At 37.5% G+C, this 14522-nt stretch overlaps 1 protein-coding gene across 1 annotated transcript in view; it reads right to left on the reverse strand.

Moving 5' to 3' along the window:
• The window catches only part of LOC124887122 (geranylgeranyl pyrophosphate synthase, chloroplastic-like), a 13648-nt gene extending 728 nt beyond the window's left edge, over positions 1–12920 (reverse strand). The window contains exon 1 of the mRNA XM_047396305.1: positions 12780–12920. Within this exon, the coding sequence (XP_047252261.1) occupies positions 12780–12920 (141 nt within the window). The remainder of the gene's footprint in view (positions 1–12779) is intronic.
• Positions 12921–14522: the final 1602 nt, after the last annotated feature.

Here is a 14522-nt window from a genome sequence, read left to right on the forward strand (position 1 = left end):
TCAATCAATCTAAAAAACTCTCAAGAAACAAGCCCTCTGTTCTCTTCAAATAAAGAATCCAGCTCATAATAGAGGGTAATCATAAGTTAACCCCTAAAGTCCCAACCTCAGCTATGGGCCAAGTATCTATAGACTCAATTCATTTTACAAAATTTAGTTTTATCTCATGGTTTATCCTTAGTCATGTTCTCAGGTTCCAGTTCATGCATACATCTAGCTTAATCATGGGGTCATTAGTGCTTTTCCCTCACCTAACAGTTTTCTTAAACTTACTCAGTTCCCTGTTGTGATCCCCATTACGAACATAGTGCTAAGTACCCTTGCATATTCAGTCATGCATGCATATATTAGTGCAGTCATTCAATTATGCATCAGACATGCATTCTCAAAGCGAGAAGGTCTGTTCATATGAATATTCAGACATGTACTCATAAGTCAATTATCAGCTATGCATCAGATAAGCATGAATCCATATTATTTGTCATGCATTAGATTTGCATGTTCATAATGTTATATTTAGCCATCAGCCATGTAAGTCATGAGATTGTGTAATAGTTTATTCGAGGATGGATGTCCTCAAGGGGTAGATATTGCAATGCCCCATACATTTCCTAGCTCGAAAAGTTCCGCAAGAATGTTAGAATCTTTCTTTGAATGATGAATCCACTTTTGTACATATCTTATTTTAAAGATTTTCACTTTTTTTAGGTGATAAATTCAATCATCTTTCCATCGATACCAAATTCGCCCAAATCCGACACCCGGGTGAAGAGTTAGAGGCTTTTTAGTGAGATAGTGTATCACCCAAGCCTTCAGTGTGTCGCGGAGATAGCTCAAATGGCAATTGTCAATTTCCAGTGTTTATCTGCGATAGTAGCGCGTCGCACCAAACTTCTAGGTCACAAAAAAGGTGGCAATGTGATAGCTCCACGTTGCCCCACCGTGCCACTTCCCATTTTTCACTTTCCAGTGACTTGGCGAGATAGTGGCGCATCGTTCCAAGGATGAAAATTGAGAAATTTTCTCAGAAATTAAATATGTGTCCTAGGGTTAAAAGGCTCGATTTCCCTTCCTATATAAGCCGTATAGCATGAGATTTTTCTATAATTCAGCAACTTATACTCAATCAATCTAAAAAACTCTCAAGATACAAGCCCTCTGTTCACTTCGAATAAAGAATCCAGTTCATAATAGAGGGTAATCATAAGTTAATCCCTAAAGTCCCAACATCAGCTATGGGCCAAGTATCCAGAGACTCAGTTCATTTACAACATTTAGTTTTTATCTAATGGTTTAGCCTTAGTCATTTTCTCAGGTTCCCGTTCATGCATACATCTAGCTTAATCATGGGGTAATCAGTGATTTTCACTCACGTAACAATTTTCTTAAACTTACTCAGTTCCCTGGTATGATCTCCGTTACGAACATAGTACTAAGTACCCTTACATATTCAGTCATGCATGCATATATCTGTGCAGTCATGTATTTATGCATCAGACATGCATTCTAAAGCGAGAAGTTCAGCTCATATGAATATTCAGTCATGTACTCATAAGTCAATTATCAGCTATGCATCAGATAAGTATGAATCCATCTTATTATTCATGCATTAGATTTGCATGTTTATAATGTTATATTTAGCCATCAGTCATGTAAGTCATGAGATTGTGTGACAGTTTATTAGGGGATGGATGTCCTGAAGGGGTAGATATTGCAATGCCCCATACTTTTACTAGCTCGAAAAGTTTCCCAAGAATGTTAGAATCTTTCTTTGAAAGATGTATCCACTTTTGTACATATCGTATTTTAAAGATTTTCTCTTTTTTTATGTGATAAATTCAATAAGCTTTCCATCGATACCAAATTCTCCCAAATCCGTCACCCGGGTGAAGAGTTAGATGCTTTTTAGTGAGACAGTGTATCACCCAAGCCTTCAGCGGGTCAGAGAGATAGCTCAAATGGCAATTGTCAATTTCCAGTGTTTATCTGTGATAGTAGCGCGTCGCGCAAACTACCAGATTGCAACAAGGTGGCAATGCGAAAGCTCCGCATTGCGCCACCGTGCAACTTCCAATTTGTCACATTCCAGTGACTTGGTGCGATAGTGGCGCATCATTCAAAGGAAGAAAATCGAGAAATTTTCTCAGAAATTAAATACTTTTCCAAGGGTTAAAAGGCTCGATTTCCTGACCTATATAAGCCATATAACCTAAGATTTTGCCGTAATTGAGCAACTTATACTCAATTAATAAAAAAAACTCTTACGAAACAAGCCCACTGTTCTTTTAGGTTAAAAATTCCAGTTCATCATAGAGAGGAATCATAAGTTTACACCTAAAGTCCCAACCTCAGCTATGGGCCAAGTATCCAGAGACTTAGTTCATTTTACAAAATTCAATTTTTATCTAATTATTTAGCCTTAGTCAGTTTCTCATATTCCCGTTCATTCATACATCTAGCTTAATCATTGGTGCATCAGTGCTTTTCACTCACGTAATAGTTTTCTTAAACTTACTCAGTTCCCTATTATGATCCCCGTTATGAATATGGTGCTAAGTACCCTTGCATATTCAGTTATGCATATATATTAGTACAGTTATGTAATTATGCATCAGACATGCATTCTCAAAGTGAGAAGTTCAGTTCATATGAATATTCAGTCTTTTACTCATAAGTCAATTATCAGCTATGCATCAGATAAGCATGAATCCATCTAATTTGTCATGCATTAGATTTGCATGTTCGTAATTTTATATTTAGCCATCAGTCATGTAAGTCATGAGATTGTGTGACAGTCTCATTCTAGGATGGATGTCCTCAAGGGGGAGATATCGCAATACCCCATACTTTTCCTAGCTCGAAAAGTTTCCTAAAAATGTTAGAATTATTCTTTGAAAGATGAATCCACTTTTGTACAAATGGTATTTTAAATATTTTCACCTTTTTAGGTGATAAATTAAATAAGCTATCCATCGATCCAAAATTCCCCCAAATCCGACACCCAGGTGAAGAGTTATAGCCTTTTTAGTGAGACTGTGTGTCTCCCAAGCCTTCAGAACTCAATTTTCAATTTCTAGTGTTTCTCCACAATATTGGCACATCGTTCCAAACTTCCAGGTCGAAGTCAAGGTGGTAACACCATAGCTCCGCATTGCACCAACGTGCAACTTCCCATTTGTCACGTTCTAGTGACTTAGCGCGATAGTGGCGCGTCGTACCAAGGTTTAAAATCAAGAAATTTTCTAAGAAATTAAATATGTGTCCTAGGGTTAAAACGCTCTATTTCAATCCCTATATAAGCTGTATAGCATAAGATTTTGCCATAATTCAGCAACTTATACTGAATTAATCTAAAGAACTCTTAAGAAACAAGCCCTCTGTTCTCTTCGAATGAATAATCCAATTCGTAATAGAGAGCAATAATAAGTTAACCCCTAAAGTACCAACCTCAGCTATGGGCCAAGTATCCAGAGACTCAGTTTATTTTATGAAATTCAGGTTTTATCTCATGGTTTATCCTTAGTCATATTCTCAGGTTCCATTTCATGCATACATCTGTGCTTAATCATGGGGTCATTAGTGTTTTTCACTCACGTAACAGTTTTCTTAAACTTACTCAGTTCCCTGCTATGATCCCAGTTACGAACTTGGTACTAAGTACGCTTGCATATTTAGTCATGCATGCATATATCAGTGCAGTCATGTAATTATGCATCGGACATGTATTCTCAATGCGAGAAGTTTAGTTCATATGAATATTCCGTCATGTACTCGTAAGTCAATTATCAGCTATGCATCAGATAAGCATGAATCCATCTTATTTATCGGGCATTAGATTTCCATGTTCAGAATGTTATATTTAGCCATCAGTCATGGCAGTCATATGATTGTGTGACAGTCTCATTCGAGGATGGATGTCCCTAAGGGGGTGATATTGCAATACCCCGTACTTTTCCTAGCTCGAAAAGTTTCCCAAGAATGTTAGAATCTTTCTTTGAAAGATGAATCCACTTTTGTACATATGTTATTTAAAAGATTTTCACTTGTTTTAGGTGACAAATACAATAAGCTTTCCATTGATACCAAATTCGCCTAAATCCGACACCCGGGTGAAAAGTTGGAGGCTTTTTAGTGAGACAGTGTATCACCCAAGCCTTTAGCGCGTCATGGAGATAGCTCAAATGGCAATTGTAAAATTCTAGTGTTTCTCCATGGTAGTGGAAGATCGCACCAAACTTCCAGGTCGAAACCAAAGTGGTAATGCAATAGATCCACGTTGCACCACCGTGCAACTTCCCATTTGTCACTTTCCAGTGACTTGGCGAGATAGTGCCGCGTCGTTCCAAGGATGAAAATCGAGAAATTTTCTCAGAAATTTAATATGTGTCCTAGGGTTAAAAGGCTCGATTTACCTCCCTATATAAGCCCTATACCATGAGATTTTGTCGTAATTCTGCAACTTATACTCAATCAATCTAAAAAACTCTCAATAAACAAGCCCTCTGTTCTTTTCGAATAATGAATCTACTTCATAATAGAGGGTAATCATAAGTTAACCGCTAAAGTCCCAACCTTAGCTATGGTCCAAGTATCCCAAGACTCAGTTCATTTTGCGAAATTTAGTTTTTATCTCAAGGTTTAGACTTAGTCATGTTCTTAGGTTCCCATTCATGCATACATCTAGCTTAATCATGGGGTCATCAGTGCTTTTCACTCATATAACAATTTTCTTAAACATACTCAGTTCCCTGCTGTGATCCCTATAATGAACTTCGTGCTAAGTACCCTTGTATACTTAGTCATGCATGCATAAATCAGTGCAGTCATGTAATTATGTATAAGACATGCATTCTCAAAGCGAAAAGTTTGGTTCATATAAATATTAAGTCATGTACTCATACGTGAATTATCTGCTATGCATCAGATAAGCATGAATCCATCTTATTTGTCATGCATTAGATATGCATGTTAAGAATGTTATATTTAGCCATCAATCATGGCAGTTATATGATTGTGTGACAGTCTAATTCGAGGATAGATGTCCCCAAGAGGGAGATATTGCAATACCCCGTACTTTTCCTAGCTCGAAAAGTTTCCCAAGAATGTTAGAATCTTTCTTTAAAAGATGAATCCACTATTGTACATATGGTATTTTAAATATTTTCACTTTTTTTAGGTGATAAATTCAATAAGCTTTCCATCGATACCAAATTCGCCCAAATCCGGCACCCGGGTAAAGAGTTAGAGCCTTTTTAGTGAGACATTGTGTCACCAAAGCCTTCAGCGCGTAGTGTAAATAGCTCGAATGGAAATTGTCAATTTCCAGTGTTTCTACCTGACAGTAGTGCATCATTCCAAACTTCCAGGTCGCAGACAAGGTGGAAATGTGATAGGTCCACGTTGCGCCACCGTGCAACATCCCATTTGTCACATTCGAGTGACTTGGTGCGATAGTGGCGTGTCGTTCCAAGGACGAAAATTGAGATATTTTCATAGAAATTATATATGTGTCCTAGGGTTAAAAGGTTCAATTTCCCAACCTATATAAGCCGTATAACATGAGATTTTGCCGTAATTCAGCAACTTATGCTCAATTAATCTAAAAAACCCTTAAGAAACAAGCCCTCTATTCTCTTCGAATAAAGAATCCAGTTCATAATAGAGAGCAATCATAAGTTAACCCCTAAAGTCCCAACCTCATCTATGGGCCAAGTATCCAGAGACTCAGTTTATTTTACAAAATAAAGTTTTTATCTCTTCTTTTAGCCTTAGTGATGTTCTCAGGTTCCAGTTCGTGCATACATCTAGCCTAATCATGGGGTCATCCGTGTTTTTCACTCACATAATAGTTTTCTTAAACGTACTTAGTTCCCTGTTATGATCCCCATGACAAACTAGGTACTAAGTACACTTGCATATTCAGTCATGCGTGCATAAATCAGTGCAGTGATATAATTATGCATCATACATGCATTATCAATGCGAGAAGTTTAGTTCATATGAAAATTCCATCATGTACTCGCAAGTCAATTATTAGCTATGCATTAGATAAGCATGAATCCATCTTATTTATTGGTCATTAGATTTGCATGTTTAGAATGTTATATTTAGCCATCTGTCATGGCGGTCATGTGATTGTGTGACAGTCTCATTCGAGGATGGATGTCCCCAAGGGGGAGATATTGCAATACCCCGTACTTTTCCTAGCTCGAAAAGTTTCCCATGAATGTTAGAATCTTTCTTTGAAAGATGAATCCACTTTTGTACATATGGTATTTAAAAGATTTTCACTTTTTTTACTTGATAAATTCAATAAGCTTTCCATTAATACCAAATTCTCCCAAATTCGACACCCGGGTGAAGAGTTTGAGGCTTTTTACTGAGTCAGTGTATCAACAAGGCCTTCAACGCGTCGTAGAGATAGGTCAAATGGCAATTGTCAAATTCTAGTGTTTCTCCATGATAGTGGCACATCGCACCAAACTTCCAGGTCGAAAACAAGGTGGTAATGCAACAAATCCACGTTGCGCCACCATGGAACTTCCCATTTGTCACTTTCCAGTGACTTGGCGAGATAATGGCGCATCGTTTTAAGGATGAAAATCGAGAAATTTTCTCAGAAATTAAATATGTGTCCTAGGGTTAAAAGGCTCGATTTCCCTCCCTAGAAAAGACGTATAGCATGAGATTTTGCCATAATTCAGCAACTTATACTCAATTAATCTAAAAAAATCTTAAGAAATAACCCCTCTAATCTCTTCGAATAAAGAATCCAGTTCATAATAGAGAGCAATCATATGTTAACCCCTAAAGTCCATACCTCAGCTATGGGCCAAGTATCCAGAGACTCAGTTTATTTTATGAAATTCAGTTTTTATCTCATGGTTTAGCCTTAGTCATGTTCTCAGGTTCCAGTTCATGGATACATCTAGCTTAATCATGGGGTCATAAGTGTTTTTCACTCACGTAACAGTCTTCTTAAACTTACTCAGTTCCTTGCTATGATCCCCGTTATGAACTTTGTACTAAGTACCCTTGCATTTTCAGTCATGAATGCATATATCAGTGCATTCATGTAATTATGCATCGGACATGCATTCTCAATGCAAGAAGTTCAGTTAATATGTATATTCAGTCATGTACTCGTAATTCAATTATCAGCTATGCATCAGATAAGCATGAATCCATCTTATTTGTTATGCATTAGATTTGCATGTTTAGAATGTTATATTTAGCCATTAGTCATGGCAGTCATGTGATTGTGTGACAGTCTAATTCGAGGATGGATGTCCCCAAGGGGGAGATATTGCAATACCCCGTACTTTTCCTTGCTCGAAAAGTTTCCCAAGAATGTTAGAATCTTTCTTTAAAAGATGAATCCACTTTTTTACATATGGTATTTTATATATTCTCACTTTTTTAGGTGATAAAATCAATAAGATTTCCATCGATACCAAATTTGCCCAAATCCGACACCCGGGTAAAGAGTTAAAGCTTTTTTAGTGAGACAGTGTATCACCAAAGCCTTCAGCGTGTAGTGCAAATAGCTCGAATGGAAATTGTCAATTTCCAGTGTTTCTCCATGACAGTGGTGCGTCGTTCCAATCGTCCAGGTCGCAGACAAGGTGGCAATGCGATAACTCCACGTTGCACCACCGTGCAACTTCCTATTTGTCACATTCCAGTGACTTGGCGCGATAGTGGCGCGTCGTTCCAAGGATGAAAATCGAGATATTTTCTTATAAATTAAATATGTGTCCTAGGGTTAAAAGGCTTGATTTCCCAACCTATATAAGCCGTGTAGCATGAGATTTTGCCCTAATTCAACAACTTATACTCAATTAATCTAAAATCTCTTAAGAATCAAGCCTTCTATTCTCTTCGAATAAAGAATCCAGTTCATAATAGAGAGCAATCATAAGTTAACCCCTAAAGTCCCAACCTCAGCTATGGGCCAAGTATCCAAAGAATCAGTTAATTTTACGAAATTCAGTTTTTATCTCATGGTTTAGCCTTAGTCATGTTCTCAGGTTCCAGTTCATGCATACATCTAGCTTAATCATGGGGTCATCAGCGTTTTTCACTCACGTAATAATTTTCTTAAACTTACTCAGTTCCCTGCTATGATCCCTGTTACAAACTTGGTATTAAGTACACTTGCATATGCAGTCATGCATGCATAAATCAGTGCAGTGATGTAATTATGCATCAGACAAGCATTCTAAATGCGAGAAGTTCAGTTTATATAAATATTCAGTCATGTACTCGTAAGTGAATTATCAGTTATGCATCAGATAAGCATGAATCCATCTTATTTGTCGTGCATTAAATTTGCATGTTCAGAATGTTATATTTAGCCATGACTCATGTCAGTCATGTGATTATATGACAGTCTCATTCAAGGATGGATGTCCCCAATTGGGAGATATTGCAATACCCCATACTTTTCCTAGCTCGAAAAGCTTTCCAAGATTGTTAGAATCTTTATTTGAAAGTTGAATCCACTCTTTTACATATGGTATTTTATATATATACACTTTTTTTTAGGTGATAAATTCAATAAGCTTTCCATCGATACCAAATTCGCCCAAATCCGACATCCGGGTGATGAGTTAGAGTGTTTTTAGTGAGATATTATGTCACCCAAGCCTTCAGAGCTTCGCAGAGATAGCTCAAATGGAAATTATCAAATTCTAGTGTTTCTCCATGATAGTGGCGCATCATTACAAACTTCCAGGTTGAAGACAAGGTGGCAACGCGATAGCTCCGTGTTGCGCCACCGTGCAACTTCCCATTTGTCACTTTCCAGTAACTTGGTGTGATAGTGGCGTGTCATTCCAAGGATCAAAATTGAGAAATTTTCTCAGAAATTAAATATGTGTCCTTGGGTTAAAAGGCTCAATTTCCTTTCCTATATAAGCCGTATAGCATGATATTTTGCCTCAATTTAGCAACTTATACTCAATCAATCTAAAAAACTCTCAAGAAACAAGCCCTATGCTCTCTTCGAATGAAGAATCCAATTCATAATAGAGAGCAATCATAAGTTAACCCCTAAACTCCCAACCTCAGCTACGGTCCAAGTATCTAGAGACTCAGTTCATTTTACGAAATTTAGTTTTTTTCTCATGGTTTATCCTTAGACATGTTCTTAGGTTCCATTTCATGCATACATCTAGCTTAATCATGGGGTCATCAGTGTTTTCTTCACTCACATAACGGTTTTCTTAAACTTACTCAGTTCCCTGCTATGATCCCTGTTACGAACTTGGTACTAAGTACACTTGCATATTCAGTCATGCATGCATAAATCAGTGAAGTGATGTAATTATGCATCAGACAGGCATTCCCAATGCGAGAAGTTCAGTTCATATAAATATTCAGTCATGTACTCGTAAGTCAATTATCAGCTATGCATCAGATAAGCATGAATCCATCTTATTTGTCATGCATTAGATTTGCATGTTCAGAATGTTATATTTAGCCATCAGTCATGTGATTGTCTGACAGTCTTATTCAAGAATGGATGTCCCCAATGGGGAGATATTGCAATACACAGTACTTTTCCTAGCTCGAAAAGTTTCCCAAGAATGTTAGAATATTTCTTTGAAAGATGAATCCACTTTTGTACATATGGTATTTTAAATATTTTCACTTTTTTTAGGTGATAAATTGAATAAGCTTTCGATCGATACCAAATTCGTCAAAATCCGACAGCCGGGTGAAAAGTTAGAGCCTTTTTAGTGAGACAGTGTGTCACCCAAGCCTGCAGTACGTCGTCGAGATAGCTCGAATGGAAATTGTCAATTTCCAGTGTTTCTCCATGACAGTGGCGCGTCGTTCAAAACTTTCAGGTCACAAACAAGGTGGCAATGCGATAGCTCCATGTTGCACCACCGTGCAACTTCGCATTTGTCACTTTTCAATAACTTGGCGCGATAGTGGCGCATCGTTCCAAGGACGAAAATTGAGAAATTTTCTCAGAAATTAAATATATGTCCTAGGGTTAAAATGCTCGATTTCCTAACCTATATAAGCCGTATAGCATGAGATTTTGCCGTAATTCAGCAACTTATACTTAATTAATCTAAAAAACTCTTAAGAAATAAGCCCTCTGTTCTCTTCAAATAAAGAATCCAGTTCATAATAGAGAGCAACCATAAGTTTACCCCTAAAGTCCCAACCTCAGCTATGGGCCAAGTATCCAGAGACTTCGTTCATTTTACAAAATTCAATTTTTATCTCATTATTTAGCCTTAGTCAGGTTCTCATGCTCCCGTTCATGCATACATCTAGCTTAATCATTGGTGCATCAGTGCTTTTCACTCACGTAATAGTTTTCTAAACTTACTCAATTCCCTGCTATGATCCCTATTACGAACATGGTGCTAAGTACCCTTGCATATTCAATCATGCATGCATATATCAGTGCAGTCATGTAATTATGCATCAGACATGCATTCTCAAAGCGAGAAGTTCAGTTCATATGAATATTCAGTCTTGCACTCATAAGTCAATTATCAGCTATACATCAGATAAGCATGAATCCATCTAATTTGTCATGCATTAGATTTGCAGGTTCGTAATGTTATATTTAGCCGTGAGTCATGTAAGTCACGAGATTGGGTGACAGTCTCATTCGATGATGGATTTCCTCAAGGGGGAGATATTGCAATACCCCATACTTTTCCTAGCTCGAAAAGTTTCCCAAGAATGTTAGAATCTTTCTTTGAAAGATGAATCCACTTTTGAACATATGGTATATAAATATTTTCACCTTTTTAGGTGATAAATTCAATAAGCTATCTATCGATTCCAAATTCGCCCAAATCCGATACCCAGGTGAAGAGTTAGACCTTTTTTAGTGAGACAGTGTGTCTCACAAGCCTTCAGAGCTTCGCGGAGATAGGTCAAATAGAAATTGTTAAATTCTAGTGTTTCTCCATGATAGTGGCACATCGTTCCAAACTTCCAGGTCGAAGACAAGGTGGCATGTGATAGCTCTGTATTGTGCCATCGCGCGATTTCCCATTTGTCACTTTCAATGACTTGGCGCGATAGTGGCGATTCGTTCCAAGGTTGAAAGTAGAGAAATTTTCTCAGAAATTAAATATGTGTCCTAGGGTTAAAAGGCTCAATTTCCCAAGCTATATAAGCCGTATAGTATGTGATTTTGCCGTAATTCTGCAACTTATACTCAATTAATCTAAAAACCTCTAAAGAAACAAGCCCTCTGTTCTTTTCGAATAAAGAATCCAGTTCATAATAGAGAGCAATCATAAGTTAACCCCTAAAGTCCCAAACTCAGCTATGGGCTAAGTATCCAGAGACTCAGTTTATTTTACGAAATTCAGTTTCTATCTCATGGTTTAGCCTTAGTCATGTCCTCAGGTTCAAGTTCATACATACATCTAGCTTAATCATGGGGACATCACTGTTTTTCACTCACGTAACAGTATTCTTAAACTTACTTAGCTCCCTGCTATGATCCCCGTTACGAACATGGTACTAAGTTCCTTTGCATAATCAGTCATGCATGCATAAATCAGTGCAGTGATGTAATTATGCATCGGACATTCATTCTGAATGCGAAAAGTTCACGTTCATATGAAGATTCAGTCATGTACTCGATAGTCAATTATCAGCGATGCATCAGATATGCATGAATCCATCTTATTTGTCATGCATTAGATTTGCATGTTCAGAATGTTATATTTAGCCATCAGTCATGTCAATCATGTGATTGTGTGACAGTCTTATTCGCGGATGGATGTCCCCAAGGGGAAGATATTGCAATACCCCGTACTTTTCCTAGCTCAAAAAGTTTCCCAAGAATGTTAGAATCTTTCTTTGAAAGATGAATCCACTTTTTTACATATGTTATTTTAAATATTTTCACTTTTTATAGGTGATAAATTCAATAAGCTATCCATCGATATCAAATTTACCCAAATCCGACACCTGGTTGAAGAGTTAGAGCATTTTTAGTAAGACAATGTGTCACCCAAGCCTTCTGCGCGTCGCGGTGATAGCTCAAATGGCAATTGTCAAGTTCCAGTGTTACTCCATGATAGTGGCGCATCGTTCCAAACTTCCAGGTCGCATAGAAGGTGGCAACGTGATAGGTCCACGTTGCGCCACTGTGCAACTTCCCATTTGTCACTTTCTAGTGACTTGGTGAGATAGTGGTGGATCGTTCCATGGATGAAAATCGAGAAATTTTCTCATAAATTAAATATTTTTCCTAAGGTTAAAAGGCTCGATTTCCAAACCTATATAAGCCATATAGCCAAAGATTTTGCCGTAATTCAGAAAATTATACTCAATTAATCTAAAAAACTCTTAAGAAACAAGCCCTCTGTTCTCTTCGAATAAAGAATACAGTTCATAATAGATAGCAATCATATGTTAACTCCTAAAGTCCCAACCTCATCTATGGGCCAAGTATCCAGAGACTCAGTTCATTTTATGAAATTCAGGTTTTATCTCATGGTTAAGCCTTAGTCATGTTCTCAGGTTCCAGTTCATGCATACATCTAGCTTAATCATGGGGTCATCTGTGTTTTTCACTCACGTAACAGTTTTCTTAAACTTACTCAGTTCTTGGCTATGAATGTTAGAATCTTTCGTTGAAAGATGAATCTACTTTTGAACATATAGTAAATAATATTTTCATTTTTTAGGTGATAAATTCAATAAGCTTTCCATCAATACCAAATTCGCCCAAATCCGACACCCGGGTGAAGAGTTAGAACCTTTTTAGTGAGACAGTGTGTCACCCAAGCCTTCAGCGCATCACGGAGACAGCTCAAATGAAAATTGTCAAGTTCCACTGTTTCTCCATGACTGTGGTGCATCGTTCCAAACTTCCAAGTCGCAGACAAGGTGGCAATGCATTGCGCCACTGTGCAACTTCCCATTTGTCACTTTCCAGTGACATGGTGAGATAGTGGCGCGTCGTTCGAAGGATGAAAATCGAGAAATTTTCTTAGAAATTAAATATTTGTCCTATGGTTAAAAGGTTCGATTTCCCAACCTATATAAGCTGTATAGCCTGAGATTTTGCCGTAATTCAGCAACTTATACTCAATTAATCTAAAAAACTCTTCAGAAACAAGCCCTCTGTTCTCTTCAAATAAAAAATCCAGTTCATAATAGAGAGCAATCATAAGTTAACCCCTAAAGTGCCAACCTTACCTATGGGCCAATTATCCAGAGAATAAGTTCATTTTACGAAATAGAGGTTTTATCTCATGGTTTATCCTTAGTCATGTTCTCAGGTTCCAGTTCATGCATACATCTAGCTTAATCATGGGGTCATCAGTGTTTTTCACTCACGTAACAATTTTCTTAAACTTACTAAGTTCCCTGCTATGATCCCCGTTACAAACTTGGTACTAAGTACCCTTGCATATTCATTCATGCAAGAATATATCAGTGCAGTCATCCAATTACACATCAGACATGCATTCTCAATGCAAGAAGTTCAGTTCATATGAATATTCAGTCATGTACTCGAAAGTCAATTATCAGCTATGCATCAGATAAACAAGAATCCAAGTTATTTGTCATGCATTAGATTTGCATGTTCAGAATGTTATATTTAGCCATCAGACATGTCATTCATGTGATTGTGTGACAGTCTCATTAGAGGATGGATGTCCCCAAGGGGGAGATATTGCAATTCCCCATAATTTTCCTAACTCGTAAAGTTTCCCAAGAATGTCAGAATATTTCTTTCAAAGATGAATCCACTTTTATACATATGGTATTTCAAATATTTTTTTTTTTGGTGATAAATTTATTAAGCATTCCATCGATACCAAATTCGCCCAAATCCGTCACCCGGGTGAAGAGTTAGAGCCCTTTTAGTGAGACAGTGGGTCACCCAAGCCTTCAGCGCGTCGTGGGGATAGTTCAAATGGCAATTGTCAATTTCCAGTGTTTCTCAATGACAGTGGCACATCGTTCCAAACTTTCAGGTTGCAACGCGATAGCTCCACGTTGCGCCGCCGTGCAACTTCCCATTTGTCACTTTCCAGTGACTTGGCGCAATAGTGGCGCGTCGTTCCAATCATGAAAATCAAGAAATTTTCTTAGAAATTAAATATGTGTCCTAGGGTAAAAAGGCTCAATTTCTCTCCCTATATAAGCCGTATAGCATGAGATTTTGCCGTAATTCTGCAACTTATACTCAATTAAACTAAAAACTTCTTAAGAAATAACCCCTCTGTTCTCTTCCAATACAGAATCCAGTTCATAAAAGAGAGCAATCATAAGTTAACCCCTAAATTCCCAACCTCAGCTATGGGCCAAATATCAAGAGACTTAGTTTATTTTATGAAATTCAGGTTTTATCTCATGGTTTAGCCTAAGTCATTTTCTCAGGTTCTAGCTCATGCATACAACTAGCCTTATCATGGGGTCATCAGTGTTTTTCACTCACGTAATAGTTTTGTTAAACATACTCAGTTCCCTGCTATGATCCCTGTTACAAACTTGGTACTAGGTACCCTTGCATA

Source organism: Capsicum annuum, chromosome 9 (genome assembly GCF_002878395.1).
Source record: "Capsicum annuum cultivar UCD-10X-F1 chromosome 9, UCD10Xv1.1, whole genome shotgun sequence".
Lineage (NCBI taxonomy): Eukaryota > Viridiplantae > Streptophyta > Magnoliopsida > Solanales > Solanaceae > Capsicum > Capsicum annuum.